Source organism: Semicossyphus pulcher, unplaced genomic scaffold, assembly GCF_022749685.1.
Source record: "Semicossyphus pulcher isolate SPU_LCO1_2020_fin unplaced genomic scaffold, fSemPul1.0.p SCAF_14, whole genome shotgun sequence".
NCBI lineage: Eukaryota > Metazoa > Chordata > Actinopteri > Labriformes > Labridae > Semicossyphus > Semicossyphus pulcher.
Window position 1 is genome coordinate 20,766,746 of NW_027211648.1, and position 26,312 is coordinate 20,793,057.

Consider the following 26,312-nt stretch of genomic DNA (forward strand, 5'->3'; position numbering starts at 1 on the left):
CCACAGCCACCCCATCAGGATCATCAGGCTCTCATGGGATGGGGGATTCCTAACGCCGGGAACACACCGGACGCCGAAGCGCCGAGAAGCGGAGGCCGTTTCCTTTCGGCGCCCATGTTAACCGATTGTGTCGTTCACACCAGGCGCGCCCCGGCGCGCACCTCCGCGGCTGGCTCGCGCCCTGCAGCGATCGTTTCGGTGTCTGGTCTATTTTTTGGGCGAGCCGCGAGCGATCGCGTCAATCCTGGCAGGAAGTCACACATGAAACAATGAGAGAATCCGGTCAATCTTCAAAATTAAAACAATTTTCAAAATAAAACACCGCGATTGACAAATGCGATGTTATATTTGTGTCTTTTTACATATTTGTCAGTATCTAAACAGAGCGCGAGAGAGATGAAGATACACACAGACACACAGACATAGACACATAGACATAGACATAGACACAGACACACAGGCACACAGAAGAAAGGGAGAGACACAAAGTGGACTGGCTATAGAGGGTGCGGGCGGGGTGTCAAAACACACACGCAAACAGAGAGAGAGAGCATGATGAAAACATGAAAACGGCTCCAAATGTGAGTAAACGACAGCTGAGGAGCAGAGGCGCTTGTCGACCGGTGCGGAGAAATGCGCGTCTGGTGTGAACGGAAGTGCTCCAGCTCGCGCGCGATTTTCGTTGCTTCGGCATCCGGTGTGTTCCCGGCGTAAGACTTTGCAGTCAGGGTGAACTACTGCTAGTCATTCTCAAAGGCTTCCTTCCTGTGACTTTTAGTATGTTGAAGTATTCATGCAGGTAGACATGCTTCTGACGTCCAGTGAACAAGCACAAGCCTGCTGCTGCAGCTGTGTGCAGCTGTGTGCGTTTGTGTGAATGACATCTTTCCTAAACCTTGAATCACTCAATGCACTGTCAACGCACATCTGACAAATTGTTGATATTCAGTGAAGCAGACCTGTCTTCCATGTTGTCTCTGCGTTTTATAAACAAACTCCAAATGTTGGAAATGATGATAGCTGAGGTTAAGCCTGCATCGTCCCTATTTTATTTGGTTGGCAAATGTTTGAAATGGCTGCACCTCATAATAGATATTTATCGTCCACTTGGTAATTTGATTTAGCTCATGAACAGCAGCTAACGATTTTTCACCTCAGATTATATTACATTCAGGCTGCTACTTATCCAGACACTAATGTAAGTACAGGATCAGTAGAAGAGGACAGCCTGATCTGTTCCCCACACTTAGGAGCTCAAGGACCTTGACCTTAGTGTGGATGTTCACCGGAAAACCTTCCCATTACTTAAGTATGGGTTTGGTTAGAGCTGCATTTAGATTGTTAAACCATTCCCCACAACCCCTTGCGATTGGCTTGGTTTGGCTGGAGAAGAAATGAATATTATGGGTTGCTCTTGCTGCAGTTTCCAAGTGGTTTATATTCCCTCAAATATATATCACTTCTTTAGCCAAGTGATAGTGATCACAAAGTAAAAATACATTTAAAAAGATATAAAACAATACTGGCCATTTTACAGATAAATAGTATTTTTTTGGTACATTGCAAAGTCAATGAAAGTTTAGTAGCTAACACGAGTAAGCAAGCAAAACCTTTAACTATGCCTAGAATGAATTCTTTTAATTAAAATTGTGAAAAGAATATGAAACGTTAAAGTTATCATTGCAGAATTAGGCTAATTAAAAGTCCTATTGAGTCAAAAAGTATATATTTTTCTAATCATATCATTTATTGAAGTGCTAACGGAGAAATAGATTAATTCATGATAAATATGCAATTTGTCTTCTCAATTTCAACCAATTACAATTTCTCACAAGTTCACACATTTCAATCCCAAAATGTTGAGTATACATGGATTAATCAATAAAGTATCAATAAAATGGCTAAACTATTGAGTATACTGAGCTTTTGAGACCCTTTAAAGTATTGTAAAGCACACGAGAAGAAGCTTTTTTTTTAACTATTTTAAGCTGGCTGCAAATCTTGGACAAAAACATTTCTATTTAGATCCCAGTGAAGATACTGACAGCCACGAAGACCACCCAAGAGGGTGGGGCATGACGTTGTTGATTGTGGTTGTAATGGACCTTTTGAGGAAACAAATAGTTCTCTCTTCCTCTGTCACACCTCATAATGGCAAGTCCATAAACCGTTTATGAGCTTCAAGGATAAGTCAGCATGTTTATTGTTGGACCAAATGCTGGATCTAAAGTCTCTTATTCGATGTTTCCTTGCTCTTGGAGCCTCGCTCGAACCAGAAGGAGTTTCGGAACTGCGATATTGAGGACCGTCCCAAAGCTCTTCTCTATGATCAGAGGAGCGAGGAGAGGAGGGACTAAATAATAATAATAATGAAGGAATAATATAAAGCACACAGTAGGCCTACAAACATGGGTGTTTGTTAAATGGGTAGCAGGATACTAGAGAGTCTAGCTGGATTACTCTTCAGATAAATGATTGGTGCAGAGTACAGACGTGGAGCTGTCTTAGTGTTTGCGCCTGGAGTGTTGTTTACATTCAGCAGAGCTTGCCACCGCTATCTAACACCATTATCGCTCAACAGAACTCTGTGTAATCTATAAGGTAACCAGGGCACTCTTTGTTTAAACAGTCTGGAAAAAACAAGCAAGCACCAACAGTGATATCTTGAAAGTGAAGGTTGATTTGATTCTGTGCTAGCCGCGGCACTTTCTGACCCAAACAGCTGACATACAGCACTTCACCCCATGCGTAGGAAAACGATATCCTTTAGTCCCCACCATTTACGGTGTATCATTGTCCCTCCCACCCAACCTCCGAAACTGCACCACCCTCCCGATCTTTAAATCAAATCTCAAAACCCATCTGTTCCGCCTCACCTACTCTCCCCAACTCTAAGCACTGTCCCTCACCCACTCCTAATGTATTTTATCTGGTTTGTTTTACCCTTGTTGGTGTTTTTACTCTTGTTTGTGTGTTTTTTTTGTACAGCGACCTTGAGTGTCCTGAAAGGCGCTTATAAATAAAATGTATTATTATTATTATTATTATTTTCTTTTATTGGTTGTCTCTTGACTGCTGTTGTGATACCATGCGCTGCATGCGTAGGTATACAGGGCCGTTGTGCAGAGTAAGACACAGTGCAGAGGGAAAGGGCTGGCTGACGTCAATGTGAAGCGGTGACAAAAAATAAAATACAGCATACACTTAAACTGAAATGTTTGTTTATACTCAGGACACTTTTTGAAGTTGCTAAAGTATGTAGTACTTCTGACCCCCTCTGCAGCGGTGCTAAGCTTAGCTTTCGTGACGGAGCTGTGGCCGGCTTCTTCTAATAGGAACCATGCGGACTGTTATCTGCTGGATGTAGTACACTAACTATTGATAAGTACCTCATATAACCCCTCTTCAAAAAATCTGAACTATCCCTTTAAGAGTCTGGCTGCTATCACATCTAAAGCAGCTGAGCTTACCATCCTACAAGTGGACTAAGAGAATGCTGTGTTGTACTGACATGTCTGACAGAGTACCTCTCAGCCTGCCTTACAGTAGAAGCAGGTGGAAAGTTGATGAAGAGAAATGTCACTGGTGCATGTCTCATCTGCAGAGCTTCCAGAGAACTGGACGGACACAAGGGAGACCCTTTTGGAGGGCATGGTGTTCCAGCTCAAGTACCTGGGGGTAACAATGGTTGAGCAGCCCAAAGGAGAGGAGCTGTCTGCGGCTGCTGTCAAGAGGATAGTCGCCACGGTAAGAGACAACACACACCTACTCACGTATAGCAAGCAAGGCACATGCACACACTCAACTGGGTTTTCTAGCTTAAACACAGGGCGCCCCAATTTTATTGTCACACCCACATTCAGAAAACAATTCCCAGAGAATGAGTTTGTCTCAGGCACATATAATATCTTCCCACATCATCGCCTCTGTCATTTTGAAGTCATCCAGTAGTTTTCTCCTATTTATGACCTGACAGACACCTCAGTGAAAATGACTGGTTGGCTGCCTACTCTCTCTGAGGGGCCCAGGCTGATATTTAGAGAAGGATGCAATTAGTTTGGACTATGGGCATTGTTGCTCAGCATTTGGCTCAGCCAGCTTTATCATGGTAGAAAATACTTAATGTTACTGGATCTGGCAGCTCATTTTCTAATGAAGTTAGCACCATTTGAATGGCAGAACTTGAGACAGTTTTTTGTGTTGAGGGAAGCAATAGCCCTTATTGAACCACATCTGGCAGCTGCCCTTCGTGTCCTTCTCAAAGAGTTTGATTATAATACTGAATGAATGCATTTTTTTGTAGTGTATAATAAGCAGATTATAGATGTCAGGTACTATATCATCAGGTCATAGAGTTCATCAAGAAAGTATTCAGACCCCTTCACATTTTCCACAGTTGATATTGGGCCCTCTTCACTTTGCACCCAATACCCAATACAGAAATGTCATATTGACAGATTTATTCAAGCTGTTAACTTAGCCATTCAGTCTCAAGTTTTCTTGGGTAGGCCTACGCAAAACAAACTTTCCATCCCTGGATTTGAGGACCTGCAAGTATTTTCTGCATATCCTCGTAAGCTCTGTTAGGTTAAAGTCATCTTCTGATAAACATTCAGAATCCCATGAAAGTTTGATGATAGGGAATTAGCTTAACATATTTGACTTTGTTTATCATTTCCCTGGCATCTGTGGATTTTAATTGGTTTGGCTGATCAAAAATTAGCAGTCCAAGTTGTAATTTACATAAATGCGATGTTGACACTCAGCTAATTGATTTTTTCCCTGTGTTATATCTCTGGCCCAATCCCAATCTCCACCCTCAAGCCTAAGCACTGAACCCTTGCAGTCTTTAATGACATCAGGTGTTCAGTGCGTGAGTTTGTGAGGGTTTAAGAACTGCATAAAAATCAGGAATGGGACACACTATCATGACATCACATGTTGCCTGGAAACGAGATACGCCATTAAATAGTTTGGAAAAACAGCCAACCTCCAGCATGTAATTGTTTGTCTTACATTACAGTGTTTAACATATTTTAGCAAACTATCAAAAGTTATAAAGGCATTATTTTTAATACTTTACGAATATTTAACTGAAAAACATCAACATTCCATGCTTGCTTTGTTTACAATTAATTTTTTTTGTTCAAACTTTATTGAATACTAAATAAATATAAATAAATAAAAACATTTGTTTACATTTAGTGGGGGGCTTGATGATCGTGTTTGTATAAACATCACCAAGTTGGCTATGAAAGTCTGCAGATATGTGGACTCACGAAAATTTCGCAATTTGGCGTAGAAAAGTCAGTGTCAGAGCCCTCACGCACTTGATGATTTGACAGAGGGACAACTCTAAGCACTCACACACTTACTGGGAACGTGCCTCAAAGTCTGTGAGTGTGTTACTCATGCACCCTACTTTCTCTCAGTTGCCTTCACCCTTTTTTCTCCGTCTTCCCATCTGTCCAGGCCAAAGCCAGTGGGAAAAAACTCCAAAAAGTCACACTAACAGTTTCGCCACGAGGAATCATCCTTTACGACAGTGCCTCCAACCAGCTGATAGAAAACATCTCCATTTACAGGTAAGCCCCCCTCTTTCGACTCTTTCTTTGACACTTCCAACAAATTCTATGTCCGTTACTGACGTGGGTGTCCCCAGTTATGAAACTTACCCTAAGCTTTCTGCCTCTCTGTCTCACACTCAGTCTATCAGCAGTATGTCTCATCAATTTCAACTCTCTTTGGAGTGCTACAACAGCTGCATGTCTGAGCTTCACACGGACACACACATTCTGTCTAGTAAAATGCCTAAATATCTCACTTGCCTGCTAGAGCCTGCACGCTTAAAGGTTTCTTACCTCCACTGGCCTTGAGCTTATAACCCAAACCTGAATTTCTTTACTAAAATTACACATTTATTAGTCTACATATCAAGGAGTGATGGGGCTTCCCATCATTTCTCCATGCATGAATAGGGTCATTTTGAATAATTTGTACTAAAAGCTGGCAGATTTAGGGCAAAATCTGAACATCTTTCCAAAGTCTTTCCAAAGTTATCCTAGAACATTTTGACTGACAAGGTGTCTTCACTACTGATAATTTTAACTTTTCAGTGTTACCATGGGATGTTCTTCTGTTTTAGAAAACAGCATCATTCTTGCCAACTGCTCAGTTTTGCATGGCTTGTCAATAAACAACTTCTCCCTCGATGTGCAGCTTTAAGTAATTAGTATGTAGATAATTTCTGAAGCATACAGCATTCATCCATATAAAAACTGGTCTCTACATCACTGTGTTGTTTTCTCAGATTTAACCTGAAGAAAATCACCCACAAAAGTCTATTAAGGTGAAGAAAGAAAAAATGATATACAGCTAACGTGTTACACTTTGATGAAATTGAAGGGACAAGGAGTTTCTGTGAGCTTTAACTTGACCCAGTAAAAGGGAGATCATGGTCAACATCATTTGTTTTATTTTCTGTGCAATTTTGTTTCACTGAAAATTAGGGCTGCACCTAACGATTAATCAATTAATTAATTGAGTTGATAATTTGTTTCAATTTATCATTTGGCATGAAATATTGATCTTTTCTCAAAGATCTTGATTTCTCTGACCAGCATTTCAGTAGCAATGCAGCAGCTGTTACTAATATTCTTATATAAGATGAAGGAACCAGAGATTATTTGGCATATGTGGTTGAAAACTTAGATAAGAATTGGATTTAACAAAAATGCCTTTCAGTCCATTGATTAATTGATTAATTCTGGTGCTTTCACAGTCTCAAACTGTTTTCTATTCTTATTAACCAAACACCAGTTCAGAGTATGCGGCCTTCTTGGAGTCACTGGGTGGGGTCCTGGAAGGGGTCCCATTTTGGGACTCCATAGTTCTACTGGGGGACTTTAACGCTCATGTGGGCAACGATGGTGAAACCTGGAGAGGGGTGATTGGGAGGAACGGCCTGCCCGATCTGAACTTGAGTGGTGTCTTGTTATTGGACCTCTGTGCTCGTCATGTATTGGCCATAACAAACACCATGTTCGAAAATAGGGATGCTCATAAGTGTACCTGGTACCAGAGCACCCTACGTCGTAGATCACTGATCGACTTTGTGGTCGTTTCATCAGACCTGCGGCCACATGTTTTGGACACACTTGGGTGAAGAGAGGAGCAGAGCTGTCAACTGATCACCACCTGGTGGTGAGTTGGATCAGATGGCAGGGGAGGCTGCGGGACAGACCTGGTAAACTTAAACATGTAGTGAGGGTGAACTGGGAACGTCTGGCAGAGGCCCCTGTCGCGAGGTCTTCAACTTCCACCTTCGGAAGAATTTCTCTTGCATCCCGGGGTAGGCTGGGGACATGGAATCCGAATGGGCCGTGTTCAAAACCTCCATTGTGGAAGCGGCTACAAGGAGTTATGGCCAGAAGGCTGTCTGTGCCTGTCGTGGCGGCACCCTGAGAACCCGTTGGTGGATACCAATTCACCGTTGGTGTCCAGGAAGCCATCAGGCTGAAGAAGGAGGCCTTTCAGACTTTGTTAGGCCAGGGTTCTCCAGAGGCAGCAGACAAGTACCGAGTGGCCAGAAGGGCTGCAGCTTCTGTGGTTGCGGAAGCAAAAACCCAGGTGTGGGAGGAGTTCGGGGAGGCTATGAAGGACGACTTTTGGTTGGCCTCAAAGAAGTTCTGGCAAACTGTTAGACAACTCAGGAAGGGGAAGCAGGGATTGGCTCAAGCTGTTTTCAGAAGGGGTGGAGAACTGCTGACCAGGACTGAGGATATTGTCGGGCGGTGGAAGGAACACTTTGAGGAACTCCTGAACCCAGCCAAAACGTCCTCTGATGAGGAGGCAGAGTCTATAGGTCCAAGGGAAGCCTTAGCTATATCCGAGGCAGAGGTCACTGAGGTAGTCAAGAAGCTCCTCAGTGGCAAGGCGCCAGGTGTAGATGAGATTCGCCCTGAGATGCTAAAGGCTCTGGACATTGTTTGGCTGTCGTGGCTGGCACGCCTCTTCAGTGTCGCGTGGAGGTCTGGCCGCTTCTCCTTCGCGTTGAAAGGAGCCAGTTGAGGTGGTTCGGGCATCTGGTTAGGATGCCTCCTGGGCGCCTCCCTTTGGAGGTTTTCTGGGCACGTCCAACTGGGAGGAGACCCCAGGGCAGACCCAGAGCTCGCTGGAGGGGTTATATATCCCGTCTGACCTGGGAACGCCTCGGAATCACCCAGGAGGAACTGGAAAATGTTGCTGGTGAGAGGGACGCCTGGGTCACCTTACTGAGTAGGCAGCCACCGCGACCCGGCCCCGGATAACTGAAGATAATGGATGCATGGAAGTATCATGTATTGTGTGTTAAGTTAAAAACTAACTAATCAGAAGTAGCCAGTGTACCTTTTATTGCCTTGATGTGCTGTGAGTCACAACCACAACTGGGCCACAATTCCTGTTGTTTCTAGAATACCAGCATGCAACCTTTTTAAAAAACCTTAAATTGTCTCATTTGAAGAATATGAGGTATATGCTCCAGCCTTAGCACCTAACCTCAGGATAGTGTGATGACATAAAGCTGGTTGTATCTCACACTATATTCTGAATCAGAATCGGGGTTTATTGCCAAGTAGGTTTACACATACAAGGAATTTGTTATGGTGATTGAAGCTCTACTCTCTAGACTTTTGCTAAGACGATCGACGACCAATAAGAAAAATGTTTTTGCCCCGACACCCAATTTCCCAGGCTCCCTCACTTGAAAAACATTTAACTCTAAATCTTAGTTGTGTCGTACAGACCAGAGCTATGATTGGGAAGCCTCTCAAAACATCTCTTTCATTTATTTATGTCCATACCTTAAAATTCATAGTCATTAGTTATCCAAATGTGTGAACATCTCACTGTGAGGTTGGGATACAGTGATAATGTTCAAAAGTGGAAAGGAAGGACAGATGCCAGACATTCATTATAGCCTTCCTCTGGAACTGGCCAGTGTACCCGCTGTTTTGGTTTTAGGGTAATGACATGGTGATCATATTCTGAAGAAAAGCTATTTTTGGAGCATGACAGCATAATTTCAAGCCCTACTCTGCACCTGAGACAGAGAGGCAAGCCTGACACCTCTCTCACATGCAACAGAAAAATCTTCAACTCTGAGAATCAACTCTGTCTGTATCAGTCCATCACAGCTGTATCAGTACATCAGCTTTGACAAAACACTACAAAAGTCCACTGCACACATGATCAGTTCCAATGCATTCATTCATCTTGGTACCTGCATGCAGGAGGGGTGTGTTTTTGATCATTTGCAGAGTAATGACACTGCTATGTATCGGGTATTAGGAGTAACCAGGGAACCAGGGATTTTTTTTTCTTTAACAGTTGGGAGAAATGCTAGATTGAACAGTTTAAATCAGATTGCAGGGATAGCTTATGGGCTTAGTGCAGATGAAGTTGCATGATGGCCCCACTTGATCTGCGAGGCTCTATAAAATTAGAGAATTTTTATTAAAGTCTGTGCATCTGTGCGTTTTCTTTTTTCAGAATATCATATTGCACAGCGGACAAGATGCATGACAAAGTGTTTGCCTACATTGTCCAGAGCCAACACAATGAGACTCTTGAGTGTCATGCCTTCCTCTGCACAAAGAGAAAAATGGTAAGTTAATGAGTTTGTGCGATTATGTGCCTTTGAGATAAACACTGTGTTAACATGTGGGCTGTTTATCACTGATAGTCCAATAGGTAATTTATGTGAAAAACAAAGTTCACTCTCACTCTCTGTAAGTGGGCACAAAGATTTTGATACCGGAGTCTAAATGTAAGATATAATGTTCACTTCGCTTTCTTGCTAAGAGTAAGATCAAAATTGGTCTTTTATCTGTCTGTTTAATATTAAAGTGTGAGCAAGTTAGTTTAGCGTTAGGACTAGAAACAACGGGAAAGAGGTCGCCTGGCTATGTGCAAAAGAATACAAAATCCGCCTTCTAGCATCAATATAGTTAACTAATTAAATAGTTTTTATTAATTTGTACAAAAACTGGCTTCAATATTCCTTGGCTTGAACTAGTGACTTCCTGGAGTATCTGCTGGTTGCTTGTGTGCATCTGGCCTGGAAATATTTTACTATTATTAAGAATAGTTCTTCTGCACAGTATATCCAAACAAGGTCACTCTGTTTCCACTGTTAATGCAAATCTTAGTTAATAAGAACATTTCCCAAAGTCTTGAATCAATCTTTTAATACAATTGATGGCATATGAATAGGGGAGTTAGGATGCTGTAGCTATAAATGTAGAATACTGACTCCTAATAGTGCTGAATTCTGTATTCAGGTAATTGATTCAGCTTTTGCTCGAGGCTGTTGAAAGCACTTTTATGCAGATACAGTCTGTCGAAAAGGGACCTGAAAAGAAAACCTGCACTTCTGCCTTGAGTCACACGTTACTTGTACGTACGCACGTATTTAGTCAGGAGAAAGACGAGGAGTGAGAACATAAAGGGTGGGAAGGCGTTCATCCCTCTCATACATTCTCTCTATCCCTGGAGGTTTGCAGAACTAGTGAGCCACTCCCTCCTCTTCCTTCCCCTCACTAATTTAGGTCTGGCCAAAAGGCCACATAGCCTCCCAGTTACATAAACAACTTGTCATGGAGCTTGCTGTTTCTCTTCCTCCTGTGTCTGTGAACAAACTCTTGTTGGTGGTCACTTCCTGTTTTTATCTCAGTCATTGCTCCTCGATTTCCTCCATCCAATGAGATGCATAAGAGTATTATTCATCTTCCTTCCATTCTTTCACCTTGTCTCTCTGTCTCACTCTTGTCTGTCTCTCTGCTTCCCAACAGGCCCAGGCGGTTACCCTAACAGTGGCTCAGGCTTTCAGAGTGGCATTTGAGTTCTGGCAGTCTGCCAAAGAAGGTACGCATGCTCGCCCCTGACGACCATATAAGTGTGACAAATGAGTGAAAAAACTCCTGTCTCCATCTCTTGCCCCAGTGTTGTTATTCTCTCTGTTTACTGCATACATCCTCTATCTTCCCTCTTAGTGGCCAAACAATGATCCTGTCTCTTATCCTTAGCATTCCCACACAACATGGACACATACATTTTCTTGTGCCTTTCTGGTCTTGGCCTTGACATCACATTGAGGGGTCATGTAAAATATTGGAAAACTGGTCTGCTCTTCTTGCCAGTCACTGTTGTTCTCTCCACCACCCTCTCCCCACACAGACAGACACACACACACACACACACACACACACACAGGCACTCACACAGTCTAACAGAAAAGTGTGTAATTGATTGAAGCAGCTTCCCTGTAGATAAGTTATCACCTAGAGAGTAGAAAGGATCTGTTTCAGTTTAGTGACGCCTCTTTATTACAGGCAACAATCATGGTTAAAGACACATCTAGGGATTGACTTGGGGAGGGGTGAAAAGGAATTGAGGTTAGCCTGGGGCTTAGGTGGGTTTACTTGAGTAAATCTTCTGTTTCCTCAACAGTGAGTATAGGACTTCGAGTTTTGGCAGCTTGGGATTTCCCCTCAAAGATATTTTATGTTTCCCGTAAAAATGCCCTCTTGTTTTTCCTCATTATATATTTATATTTTTCTGTATCATGTCACTCTTGTAAAGCACGTGACCTTCTTAAAGCAATTTTGAGCACCTCTTAATAGTAGGCTCCACTGAGCAGATAAGCAGACAGTGCATGTTCAGGCACCACAGTGGACAGCAGGCCAAGTGCTGTGTAAGGATGGTGTCAGACACATTATTTTGTACAGCTCAGCAGAACATGCTTGTAATTTACTGCATGTATGACTCCAGTGTAAATGAGCAGTTCTTGCCACATAATATTAGTCCCTTCAAACCCATCCCCCAACCCACCCCTACATCTTTGCGTCTTTACGTGTGTTGCTTTGTAGGCGCTCTTTTAATTCTGTGATTATTCAATGTCTTGTTTTGCACCTGGCACCTTGATCCCCACCTGCCCCCTGTCGAGTTGTTTTCTTTTCCTCCTTTTGCCCCTCAATCCACAACGTGCTTCTGTTTATTATAAGGAAGGAGATGGGTGAAGAAGAGGAGAGCGAAAAGGAGGGGGATGGGGATTAGGTTAGGGGGCAACAGAGCATGCAAGGCAGGGTAAGAGGGGTGTTGAGATGGAGAGTGTGTAAGAGAGAAAGGAAAATGATTATACGTGTGTGTCAGTGGGAGCTCAACACCCTGACAGATTCAGTCTCAGTGCCATTGATCCTGTCTAAAATGAAGGCGAGCTTATTTATTCAGTCCTTTAGAGATGCACTTGCACTGTATGAAAATTGTATCAGCCTCTTTTATCTACCACAGATTTCTACATGATCTTCTACTTCTAATGTGGTGTTTAGGAATGTTGTAATGTGGTCACATTTCCATTTAGGGGCGTGGATTATTTTTCCTATGATCAAGACCACAGGCTCTTGGCTCATGCCTCTTCATTGGTTTGTTTGTGTTTTTAAGTTTAATATTTAATCGTTCGCTTTGCTTTCTCCTTTTATATCTGTCACTTCAGCTTATCTTCATTTTTCTAGATCTGTTTAATTTGCAGAGCTGTTTTCTTGTAGTTCAGTATGGTGTCACTGATGAAGGAGAACCAATGTCACAGTGATAGAGGGTTATGGGGGGCTGGTATTTTTTTCCAAGGGAAGTAGTGGTAAAAAAAAAAAATCCTTTCATTGAACTTACAACACCCCAGAGAATCAAAGCAGAGTGTTTCTGTTTCTTCCAAACTCTTTTCCACCACCCACAGTGGTTCTCCACAGCCCCCCACACATTCCTGACCCACATTCCTCTGTATATTGCAGCTGTGATCGCTGTTCATAGAATATTCACTGTAAACACTACAGCTAGCTTTGAACTAGCATATCTGTAAGTTGCTTCTGTGCTCGGCAGGCATTTAATACTCGAGTCTGACTGTTAACTGTGCACTCGAAAGGCCATGGGGGAAAATAGGTGCATTGGGAAATCCTTCTAATACTGCCATCAATAAGCTACATGGACTCATGGGAAATGGGGTGGTTCTTTTTTAAGAACAAGGATGTTGATGGAATAAAAACAACTATTTGGGATAAAAAGAAATTGGCATTAAATCTGAAGCAAAAGTATTGTTAGCTTGAGCTTCAGTGGGTCAGCATCTCAAGATTGACCTTGTGTTGGATGACAAAACATCTAATCTCTGCAGAAATTAATGTCCTCACAACTTTACATTTTAAAAAAATTACATAAAACTTTGATGGTGCCTCCATAAATTGCACTTAGTGTCGTCCTAGAGAGCAGACAAAGCCTTTTTTGAACACATTCTTGTCAGCTTCATAATGAAGCATATTTCCACTTAATTATATGTTTTTAGTAAAGCTATTTCAAATGTATAATATTTGGGCCTAAGAAAGAATACACTGTCAATTTCATATTAAAGTACATTTCCCATAACCTTGTAAAATTAAAGTTAAAGTTAGAAAAAACTATTTTCCCATAATGCTTTTGCAGGAGGTGTAGCTCAGGGGCTGATTTCCCAAAGCAGAGTTAAATGACATTGCATTAAAAGGTTGCGGTTATTTGTTAAAGCCATGGCTTTGTCTGCAGACACCTTATTGCCGTTTTTACAAGTATCATGTTGTAATGTCTTTCATTAGTTTTCTATACATATAACCTTAGTGGGTAAACTACAATCAGTAACTCCCACTTTATTTCTACATTGTTTATACTATGCAGCTTAGTGTGATGTAAAACAGCAAAGTCTTGCACTGTCTCCTAGGAGAAGTCCTGTTCCTTGCTCCAAGTCAGTGTAGAAGTTAGGTTACCTTTCATTGCAAAGATACAAGCCCTGGACTTGCTCTAGCCTAGGCTGAGCGGTGTTGTGCACTAAATACAACAAAGCCATTGTCAACTGTTTTTTTTTGTTTTCACTGGCAGATGGCTTGGATTATGAGTTATCTGCAAAGTTACTGCTGCTAATTTGTTTACAAATGTTTTGCTTGGTTAGTGAAACATTAATTACCCACTTTGTAAGTTCTATTTGTCTTTTTCTACCCTGTGTCACTCCCTACGTAGAGAAAGAGAAGCGGGTGAAGTCCGGCTCAGATGGAGAAGGTGCCAGCAACTCTCAGTCAGACAGTTCGGCCAGTCTGGGTAGCCTGAAGGGAGGAGGTGAGTCCTTTTCACCCATCATCACTTTTTTTCTCTCTCTCCCTTCTTTGCCTCCTTGCCAAAGCAATCGTAGCCTCAGGGGACAGAAGAGTATTCAGCCTCTTGTCAAAGGTTGGCTCGTAGGTCAGCAACAGTTTGCACTCTCTAGATCGTTATTCCTCATTACAATAAACAGCAAATGACATTATTAGGTTATCATGTGTGATGAGATGACAATGGCAATGATGGCGCTCACTTTAATTTGAAAACATTAACCCCCTTGCTAGATCCATTAAAGTCAAATCTTGGTTCACATGTCCCCATTACATTACAGAGCTTAATATGGACAAACAGTCCTATCCTGCCCGTATCAGGAAGCACAATAACCACCCTGTTAGTGTAACAAGCATGAAAGAGGCCTACATTTTCTGTGACTCTGTTGTTTGATCAGATTTATGAAGATTCCAGGACTTGGGAGCCCAGTCAGGTTTTCTAAACATGCTGCTGACGTTCATTAAGCCAGTCTACCACAAGACATTAATAGTTCCGTATATGGCCCACAGCCTAAGATGCAATGAGTTGAGGAGGATCCTATTGCCAGTAGCTCAATGGCTACACACTTATCATGTCTTATCACACCTCATAATGCTTTCTCACAGTTAGTATTGGTTGTGCATGCCTTTTTCCTGTCACACTTTGTATGCCTGAAACTGAAAACTGAAACATACTGGAGATTTCAGTTTCATACAGAGACAGTCGTTTTGGGCCGAGAAACATCTGAAAAAAAAAACCCTCAGCTTTATTCTGAGCTTCCCCCTCAGCCCGGCCATGTGGTCTCCAGCCAAAGAGGGATCTCTCTAAATCTGTTTTGACACTTTGTTTGGGCATTAGCCCTGAATGTGTAGAGTTTTTTTATGGTCAACACAGGTTTTAAGGATGGTCCCTGGTGAGGAAACTGAACAAAGTAGGAAATGGGAACAAATTCTGGTAATAGAGAGGCTATGTGTGCAATTCTGCACAAAGATTTTCCCACTGACCAATCGGTAGGTCATTTGGCTGTGAGGGGGAAGCAAATTGGAATAATTTAACAGCATAGTAAAACATGCTCATGCTTATGAGTACCATTTGAAACAGGCTGAGTATTTCTCTTCTGCCCTAGGTTCCCATCCCCAGCATTAAAGAAGTGATAGGGCACAGCAGAGCGATAGAGCTGCCAGAAGGTTACATTTACATGCCCTTCACTCTGGCTGATCAAATGGAATGTCGCTGAGTCAGAGGGACTCTCCATAACAGTGGTGTTGTCAGGAGTCAGCTTTATCCATGAGACACGATACCTGCAACTCTCTCCCTGTGCTAGACCCCTTACAGTGTCTGCAAAGTACAGATGCCACCTCCCCCTGTGTTATCCATGTGCTTTTGGAAAATGTTTCTCACAATTTCCCAGAGTCCAAATTACAAATCTTCAATTCTTGCTTGTTTTGTCCTACAAACAGTCCAGATCCTTAGTTTTGATAAGCTTTAACCAATAAATATTTGGCATTTGGCACATTGTGTTTGAGCTCCAGGAGCATAATTTCTAACCCAATCTCGGATCCCATCGGCTATAGTCTGACGATAATATAGCCTCTGGGGACATTGGTGAACATGCAGGCATCTAGTCAGCGGATAGCATAAACGGCTTCCGGTCAAGACTTCCTTTTTCGCGTGCTCACTGTTGAAAGAAAGAGAAACTGTTTTTGGTTTTTTTTGTAATTCACTTTCAACATCATGATGCAGATTTGTAAAAAGTAAAAAGGCAAGCTTTGTCAGGACTGTTCTTTAAAGGGGGAGGAAAACAACTTTTAAAATGCTTGTTTGTTGAATGGAGGTCAGATTAATCTGATGCATTCGAAGAAGCTGAAAAAAAAAGCTGAAAGGCTTTTGTGACACTGTGTCAAGGGAATTTGTATCAAGTTGAATTTTAAATCTAGAGCAGATTGTTAGCTGAACTTGCTGTAGATAAGATGTCTGTTTATAGAGATTAATAACAAGATAAATCGCTGTCAGATGACGCTGATGGGAGCTGGGATATCACTACGGCGCATTACGTTCCGCCTGCTTTTGCTCCCCACACAGACTGTTTTTCTTGCATAAGCCACAGCCTGTTGATACGTGATTGGTCAGTATTAATCTGACTACAAGCGTTGTACAAACGGAAACCAGAACATGAAATCTGAAATCTGAAATCCACGTCCCTGTCCCTACAGATTCTACGTTTCTATGTAGAATCTGTAAATAGAGATTACTTCTAACCTAACAAACACCAAAGATGTTAACTTAAGGGTATTACCATCAGATGAGCCTCGATCCTTTCCCCATGATTGACAGTTCCAGCCCCACAATATTTTCTGCTTCATAACAGCAGAATACTCTAAATGCCTCAGAGCCAGTGTTGACAGAGGTCAGGTTGGGGGGATTTGCTATCACATGCTGACTCAGTTGTATATGAGCCTTTAACTCTTTGAATAACATCCGTTTCAGGATAGGGGAATTACGTGGTGCTAGCATCAGAAGGGTCATTGAGGTTTTACTGTTCTCTATGGACAGCATTAGCCTAAATACTACACAGAAATCAGTGTTGACACACATTATTGATGCACATTAATCATCAGGCAAGGCCATTACAAGCCAATCCCATTACAGATCAGTGGTGTCACTGTGGGTAGGCTGTGAGTCGGGGGGTTACATTATGCTTATCAAAAAGTGACGACGTGATGTACAAATGGCTGCAAATGTAAGATTCAATAGAGGCTTAATAAGTAAAAGTGATCATCAATTACTTGAAAAAAGACTTTTCTTATGCATGCTGCTGATTATGGTGGCGTAAGGGTATTATCATCAAAGGATTAAATCAATGGTTTTAATTAATCAGTGGTATGATTTTAAGGAGTAAATGTATCTTCATTACTACAATGTTGTGTCGGGTTAGAATTGAAATCTAGAAGCATTGTAGAAAAATGGAAACATGGAACTTTTCATGTATTTGCATGTATTTTCTTTTGTACACATTATTTTTGTGTATTACAGAGGTAGCCACAGGAGAACTTCTGGATTTGGCAGAGGGAGCCAATGTGGCGTTGGTCCACTCAGGAACAAGACAGACTGAATCTGATTCTTTTATGGTGCATAATCACGCAACAGAGAACAACAATACTGTATGGGTAAGACAAAAGTCAGGCTGGTCACAAAGTCTCAGCTGTTTCGGCTATACATACATGACTAATTCATCATAACATAAAGTTTACATTTTGTTATATGACTATATACATATGTATGAATATACATTCATGATCATGTTTGTATGTGGGTGTATATCTCTGTGTATATATTATTTTTTAAATACATTTTTTCCCATTGTCTCTTCTCCTTATTATTATTATTGATTTTTTTTCCCCAAAGTATATCTACCATACTTCCAGACTTCTAACTTAGACTAATCATTATTGTTTGCCTTAAATGTCATTAGTTAGGGCCCGAGCACTGCACGCAGTGGCGAGGACCTCTTGGAATGCAAGGAATTATTATTAGGGCCCGAGCACTGCACGCAGTGGCGAGGACCTCTTGGAATGCAAGGAATTATTAGGGCCTGAGCACTGCACGCAGTGGCGAGGACCTCTTTGAATGCAAGGAATTCTTCTTCTTCTTCTTTTTCTTCTTCTTCTTATTTTAATCCGCAATGAATCGCAAATTTGGCGGCTTAAACATGCCCCAAAACTCATCAAATTTGGAATGTGCATCAGGTCTTGCGAAAAATTTTATATTTTGTGGGTTTCCCACATGGCAATGGCAAAATGGCTCTATAGCGCCCCCTAGAATTTTACCAAAATTCAGCCCCTAAAGGAGGTTTCACCTACGGGCCTGAAATTCGGTAGGCATATGTATCATGTCCATACCTACAAAAAAAGTCTCATATACATATGCCCATAACCCAACAGGAAGTCAGGCATTTTGCTTTGAATTTCAAAATAAAGCGTGTTTTTGTCGATTTCCAGTGGTCATACTTTAACGAACTCCTCCTAGGGACTTCCTCCCAGACTTTTCAAAGTCGGTCAGTGTATTGACAAGACATTGGAGATTAAAAGTTATCAAAAGCTTGAGTTTTTGAGAATGGGCGTGGCCTTGGCAGGGGGGGCAAAGTCTGATGTTTGTTTGGCAAAATGCCAAAAATGTAAAATCACTGTAACTCTCATATATAGTCTTCTGCCTTTTTCATATTTCACGTGTATGACAAGAGTCCCAGCCTGAACACAATTACATGAAAATATTTCCCATCAGGCCTAGCGCCCGCTACTGGAAACAGGAAGTGACATATTTTACTCTACAAGCCCCTCCTCCAAGGTGGTAAAACATGTTAACCTCAAATTCATGTCAGGAAACTCTTAAGACCTTGAGTAAGGTCTGTGACAAAACTTGGTGAGGTTACAACAGAGGGCGTGACCCTGGCGGCGCCACGAATATAACCTTCGCCATGATGCCTCGCCATAACATTTAGGCATTGATAACTCGTCCGTACTTCATCCTGTCTGCACCAAATTTCACATGCTTGATCAGAGTCCCGCCCTGAACAGATCTACACACTCCTTTCCTTACCAATCCTATAGCGCCACCCACTGGTGACAGCCTGTATCAACTCTCATATACATTGTCCAATCTCCACCAAATTTCACAGGTTTGATGAGGGTACTGCCCCCATTCTTCAATCGGCTTGAGATTTCACATGCATGATGACAGTCTCGGCCCAAACAGATCTCCATAGGAATTTGGTTGATGCTGACAGCACCACCTACTGGTGCACAGCCCCGGGCGGCAGCACATGCTGTGGCTCATTCACACTCTGCTGCTGTGGCACGCCCCAAGGCTCGCTCGCACCCCACGGCCGCAACAAGCCCCAACGTGGCCACGGGTGCGAGGGCCCGTTCATCGCCGCTTGCGGCTTTAATTTGTCTCGTTATTTCACCAATAAAAATAAAGTAAAAACAAAGATGGGAAGAGAAAATGCCTTGCAGGAAACGCTGATTAATTAGCAAAACTTCCTGAATTTACTGCACTGTATCCAACAGAGATGATTCTGCAATTGTACACTTGCAACACAGATGTAGACTATAACCCATTAAACAGAACTGGCATTTCAAATGGTCACATAACTTAGGAAGGTGTGGGACTGCAGGTAGCCTGGATTACTCTTCAAAGACAACGAGAGGTGACTGTGTCCATGAGTCTCGTGATGAAGGTCTGTTATCTAAACTTGATCTTTAATCAATATGTTCTGTGTTCTGTCTTGCAGGAGTTGGAGGATGGTCTGGATGAGGCTTTCTCAAGGTGAGAGCTCAGGTGGATTTGGGTTATCCCTAAAACTCTGGCTCTGCTAAAAAGCCACAAACCTCTGTTCTGTAAATAACCACCTGTGGTCTGCGCTGCTCTCGTTATATGCTCTGCCTTTCCTTATTCTCTGCTTCCCCGTGTGCATTCCCAACGGCGGGAGATGGGCTTAGGCCTGGACACAGCCAACACCCATCCTGAGTCATGCTGCTTTTATAGGCTCGGTGTAACACCCGCTGAGGCCCACACACTGATTTCATATGAGCTCAGATAGCATGTGATTACCAATGGGTGCCACAGTGGGTTACATTACTTAGTATTTATATGAGAAACCCTCTTGAAAATGACATATTTTTCAATAAGTAACTATTTTGGAGTATTATTGTGGGGGATTAAGAACTCAAGAAGAAATAAACCCTAAAAAGATAAGCGCTCATAAAAGTTGAGGATGTTGGAATTCCTTAACCCCTTTCTGTGCTGTCAACAATTTAATCAAAAAGGAGCTGGAGTTCTGGGATTACTTTTTCAATTTAGTGTGCATCAGGAGAACACTCGGATAAGCTGTGGTGGTCCGCTGTCAGGTGACACAGTGCAACTGTTTACAGCTATTTGTTCCTGAACAAGATAAAGAATAAATTCACACTTTATTAGTGCATTTATTTCTTTGACTCTTGACTTTTCATTCTCTTTGCTAATGCTACAGCAGGCTTTTTATTCTTTCACAGCCGTGGTTGAGTTGGGAGAATGCTGCACAGTCCCTGTAATCAAGCGCTAAGAGAGCATTTTTAGCCCTGTTATCGGGTGATTATTAGTCTGCACTTATTGTAATTACACCCTTACGCTGTTAATCTTCGCCGCCGTCATTAATGAGGCTGCTCCCAGCTTTTGTAGAGATGCATCCACATCTACAACGAAATTCTGGGGCCTAAGGGACAGGCTAATGTCTGTTTCCATTGATTTTGCAGTTAGAATGGAAGAGACCATTTGGGATTCTGTTAATGAGAATATGACTTTATAATGATGTTTGCATTCTCTTAGCTGTACCTGAAAGATGGTGCTTGGCTCATACAGTTTTGCATGAGGATTGAGTTAAGCCTCAGATGAAAGGATTGGATATTGATGTTGTGCCTTATCACCGTTCCCTCTGAGTAAGCTCACTTACAATATCATTTCAAATACAAAGACTATTAACAACAGAGTGGTCAGACGATGCAGAGGATGTTACTTATTTTTGCAACACATGCTACATAAACAGTTCCTTTTAGAATGAGGAAGAATATTTGTATTTGTTGATGCACAGATTTGACAATCCTACATTTGATCAAAGTGCTCAGTGAGTAAACATCGCATATACCATGACCTCCTTTCCCACCCAACAAGCTTGAGATGATGTAACAGGCAGTTACGTTGCGGACATGACAAAAACAAGTGCTCTCTTCTGGCAACACCAAACTTTGATCGTAAGCTTTGAAGAGGCTGTTTCTTAACTATTGATTTACTTTTTATTTTTGTATGTGTGGCGTTTAAATTCCCTTGCAGGAACAACTTAACTTTTGGTTATGAAAGATGGATAAAGGCATATGTTTGGACCATTCATGTTACTATTTGAGACTGTGCTACCATCTGCTGGTGGTGGAGTGTTAATCACTCACACTGTGGATGTAAAAGCCTAAAAAATGCTTAACTGTTAGCCCCAATGTTTTTTCTCAAATGTTGGTCAGGCTCAAAATCTGTACAAAAAGTAAAAGAGTAGCAACTTCAATATGTCCTTTCACTTTTTTTAGGCTGTTCAGAGTAGTTTTGAGTGCAATTGTTGCTTGACTTGTGATGTTTCCTTTGCACCCCCAGCCGCAGTCTGGATAGCTTTGAATCCTACTCAGGTAACGATGTCATTCACTGGATCTAGTGACTTCCACCTCATTGTCCCCTAGTTAACCCACTTTTCAAGCCTGCCATCTGTCTGGATATCAGAGTTCAACCAGACTGATTAAGCTCATGTAGTTTCACATTTTCTTTTAAGTCCATACACCACACTTGTATGATTTAGAGTTACAACAAGTGGGAAAACTCCTCTTCTTCATCCATCCCAGACAAGGTTTCAGCGCCACAGAAACCAATGTAATCTGCCACTGTGTTCCTGTCTTCATCACAAATGTTTTATGTGTGTCTGACTCATATCCACACTTGATGAGCGATGTCACAGGTGACTGAAAAGGGTGTGTGTTCACATGTAGCGCTTACTCATTTTAGTTTGAATGGCATTTTGTGTTTCATGTTTTAGGGCCGTCTCATATAGGGTTGTCATGATTAGTTCAAAAGGGAATCATTTTATCTGTCTTCATGTGGCTTTGCATTTTTATCACTATTCTTTAATTACAAATCTGACACCCCCATGTTTATTACTCATATCTTTGTCCATACATTCTATACACACTCTACCTACCATTTTTCAAAGCTTTTTGACTGTAATGAATTGTCTTTAACAATTACAGCAAATTTGATTACCCTTCTGGTTTTATAATGGCATTTGCTAATAAAAATGATCTTTCTCTGTTTCTCCAGACTCGCTGAGTCTCGCACTAACCCCCAGGTCCTGGACATTGGGGTAAACCCTCAGGATTTCAACACTGAAGAGTGCCTGTCCCCAGGCAAATGGGACCAAGAGGAAACAGACTTCGCTGCACAAAAAGACACTCTGGGGTTTTAATTTGAAGCCTCTGCCAAGAAGGAAAACGGGAAAATGAGAAGTGGTGGTAAAACATGGGTGGAACTGAAGTAACAAAACAGACATTTGTGACATCAGTATGGTTTCCCCACCTTCTCCTTGTTGCCGGGTCATCTCAGCGTGGCTGGCTAGTGGGTCTCTGATGCTTCTGCATCTACATGACCAGAGAAGGACAATACGAGCTGGGTGCTCACAGAACAGGCCAAAGCAATACAAACCAATTTATCCCTGGAAAAACATGCAGTCATTTAATGTTTGTTGCAGTCAGTGTATTACTTCCTTTGTTGTGTCAGTTTACCCATTCTCTGTTTGGTAATGTGTTTGTGGTATGGGTTGGGTGGGTGTGGGTGGGTGGGTTTGTGTTGGTGTGGATGTGGATGTGGATGTACAGTATAAACATACAAAGTGAGATATAACAACTGTGACTTGAGTTGAATTTTGAACAGTTGTGTCATTAAGGTAAAGGTCTTCTAGGATGCTGCGACATGTTTGATATGGACAAAGATGGAGACAAATTACTGGATTAGAGGGAAACCTCACTGGTGAAGGCAAACAATGCACCCGTTCCAGTATTGGCCTAAAGAACAAAGTTACTAGTATGTGCTTCAAGGATTCAGCCTTTTGCGGGCACCAAAAGCTTTAAAACTGTGTGTGTGTTGGTCACAGAGTGTTTGTGTGAAAAATGGATGACAAAAAAATGACAATCTTATTTTTTGTATAATGCAAAATCTATTTTTGCACTTAGCGTTCAATCATTTTAAAAGTACACGTTTAATGTAAGGGAATTTAATAACAATAAGCATCAGACTCATTATTCAGGCTTCTATATAGTGTCCCTAACGTTCAAGGGGATGAATGTGTTCTCTGGGCACTTTAATACTGTATGTTCATTAATATTGTTACATTAACTTCACCAGGTAATTCTTTTTGCAAGGATGTTTCCCAGTCTTATTTTTGGCATCTGTTTATGTATGAATTTAATTTAATTCATTAATTTACATAAATTTCGATAAAAGTCAATGTGTATGTGTGATTTTTTTTTTTTAAATAAAAAAAAAAAAGATTATTCCAAAATCTGATGCGGCAAGATTTTAAAACCATATTACTTTCACTCAAACAACTAAACGCGGGAGAAATGGCTATGGCAACTAATAATTGCACTTAAAGGGCTCTATGTAAATGATCTATAGAGCAAGGTCTGAAGTGCATGATGCAAGCCAATGCATGTCCAACCCCCTTTTGCTAGTTACATTGCTCAGAGTCCAGGCGGCATGGTGTTGTTTGACACCACTGATCCTTATCCCCAAATTGAAAATATCTATTCGATCATTCTATGCCAATCTTAAACATCTATTTTATGTTTTATTACCCCCCCCCCCCCCCCCAAAAAAAATCTATTTATGATATACAATCTCAAACTAACAGTCAGAAAGGATTTAAAATCAGAAAAATAATAATCATTTTAAAAAATATCTGTCGAATGATTGCACAAGATGGGTTTTTCATCAATAAAAGCAAAATTAAACATAGAAGGAGGAAATAATAAAACAATTAAGAGTCATTGGAAAGTTAATGGTTTGTTACGTTCAAATATTTTTGGGTCTTTGTTGCCTTTTACTTTCAGCTTGACAAGAGCAGCGTTCTATCTGTTGGTCCATTTCCTTTTATGTTGATAATATTAACAGCACAATTAGCTGTTGGATGAAAAAGCGTAAACATTTTGTCCATTAGATTATTTTCAAAATAAATATAATATAACTGTAAAGTATGACCATTTGACTTATCTTTATAGATAAAAAGTTTTGCCTGTCAATACAAAATATTTTGGAATACATAGTCTACAATGAAAAGAAATATGCAAAAACCCTGAGGATGATTCATATTCAGTTAAAGCGTTTCCACAAACATGCTTGACAGGGTATTTAAGTAGGTAAGATTTTGCTCTACCCCTTCATGCTCAGTGGGATACTGAATTCTAAAAGCTCTGTTGGAGAAAACGGCCAAAAAGAGATCACAAGCACAATCTTGTGGTTCCATTGATTGTCTATAGCTGAACTGTCTTCGACATAATTTTTTTCTATGCATAAAATTATGTAAACTTATTATGTAAAATTATTCTATGCATTTTCAGTGGACACAGCCCTATTAAATTGACATGTTTTGGCCACATCATGTTACAATGCTACCACCTGATGCAATACAGCTATCAGTGGTACCACCTGAAACAACACAGCTAACAGCGCTAGCATCTGGACCAACCTGGAATCAGTATGTGTAGTTAATATAAAAACTCTCTCAGATGCCATCTTACATTTGGAGGCTGCTGGAGACAGAATTCAGAGCCCTGATGCTACAACAACTTTAGTATCAACTCCAGCGTTTCTATCATCATCTGATTGTCCAGGCTGAAAAGAAAGGCAGTAGAGAGGGGGGCATTCAAGACATAAAGCTTTTCTTTTGACTCGAAGGAAGATGGACACAGACAGGTTCCTGTGCCTGACCTGGGTAGCTCACATATTGCTGTTTCTGGCTAAGGCCTGGGACCAGTGGTGGATGAGGTAGGTTACTTGAAAGGCTACCTGATACTGCTCATATTGCTGAAAAAGTTAATGCTAGTTCTGATAAAAAGGTGTCAGAACACACTGCATCACAGTTTGTCGGCATGGGGCAGCATACCCGCTGACCGGTCAGGGTGTCCATGCTGACCTCTGTCCCCCGCCGGCAGTGCCTACAATGGGTACGTGAGCATCAGAACTGGACCATGGAGCAATGGAAGCAGGTGGCCTGGTCTGATGAATCATTTTCTTTCACATCAGGTGTATGGCTGGATGAGTGTGCGTCGCTAACCTGGGGAACACATGACATTAAGATGCATGGGAAGAAGGCAAGCCGGCTGAGGCAGTGTGATGCTTTGGGCAATGTTCTGCTGGGAAACTTTGGGTCCTGCCATTCATGTGAATATTACTTTGACACATACCACCTACCTAAAGATTGTTGCAGACCAAGTACACCCTTTCATGGAAATGGTATTCCCTAATGGCAGTGGCCTCTTTCAGCAGGATAATGAGCCCTGCCACACTGCAAAAATGGTTCAGGAATGGTCTGAGGAACACAACGAACTCAAGGTGTTGACTTTCAAGCATCTCTGGGATGTGCTGAACAAACAAGTCTGATCCGTGAAGGCCCCACCTCACAACTTACAGGACTTAAAGGATCTGCTGCTAACATCTTTGTGCCAGAAGTCCCTTCAGAGGTCTAGTGCGGCGGCTGTGACTCAGTGGTAGAGTCGGTTGTCTTTCAGTCAGAAGGTTGGGGGTTCGATCCCCAGCTCTACATGTCGAAGTGTCCTTGAGCAAGACACTGAACCCCAAATTGCTCCCGGTGGCACAGCCATCAGATATGAATGTGATAACTGATTGACAGTTGGGCACTTTATGTAGCAGCCTCTGCCATCAGTGTGTGAATGTGTGTGTGAATGGGTGAATGTGACGTGTAGTGTAAACGCAGCTTTGAGTGGTCGCAAAGACTAGAAAAGCGCTATATAAGTACAGTCCATTTCCTACCTTAGGGGGGCGCCAAAGATCGCTGGGGGTGCACGAGGCTTTGTCTTCACTGAGATTGTCAAGATTAGGTTTGCACATGTTATGTGTTGCGAACTATAGGCTGAATGGTGTTCATTTTTGCCAATAAAGATTTGGAATTAATCACATTATTGTTTTGGTGTACGTGTGTGAGGGCTAGGGGGGCTCAGCCTTTCTTAAATACAAGGAAAAAAGGTTGGGAACCACTGGTATAGTGGAGTCCATGGCTCGACAGAAAACTTGATTCATCAGACCAGGCCACCTTCTTCCATTGCTCCGTGGTCCGGTTGTGATGCTCACTCGTCCATTCTCTCTCGTCCGTACGCGCTTTTGGCAGTGGGCAGGGGTCAGCATGGGCACCCTGACTGGTCAGCCCCATAATCAACAAAACCTCTGATGTACTGTGTTTTGACACCTTTCTATCAGAACCAGCATTAACTTTTTCAGCAATTTGACCTTCGGACCACACGGGCCAGCCTTCACTCCCCTTGCGCATCATTGAG

The 26,312-nt window shown here is 41.8% G+C and overlaps 1 protein-coding gene across 2 annotated transcripts in view; it reads left to right on the forward strand.

The window, feature by feature from the left end:
- ldlrap1b (low density lipoprotein receptor adaptor protein 1b) overlaps positions 1-22,549 on the forward strand; it is a 33,984-nt gene extending 11,435 nt beyond the window's left edge. The window contains exons 2-10 of one of the 2 annotated variants that reach the window (XM_069661856.1): positions 3,605-3,747; positions 5,473-5,585; positions 9,532-9,646; positions 10,833-10,905; positions 14,071-14,166; positions 17,212-17,345; positions 19,469-19,503; positions 21,352-21,383; positions 22,066-22,196. In XM_069661856.1, coding sequence (XP_069517957.1) covers positions 3,605-3,747; positions 5,473-5,585; positions 9,532-9,646; positions 10,833-10,905; positions 14,071-14,166; positions 17,212-17,345; positions 19,469-19,503; positions 21,352-21,383; positions 22,066-22,112 — 788 coding nt within the window. In that variant the 3' untranslated portion in view covers positions 22,113-22,196. Of the gene's footprint in view, positions 1-3,604; positions 3,748-5,472; positions 5,586-9,531; positions 9,647-10,832; positions 10,906-14,070; positions 14,167-17,211; positions 17,346-19,468; positions 19,504-21,351; positions 21,384-22,065 lie in introns of both variants that reach the window. The other variant, XM_069661855.1, reaches the window with a different exon arrangement.
- Positions 22,550-26,312: the final 3,763 nt, after the last annotated feature.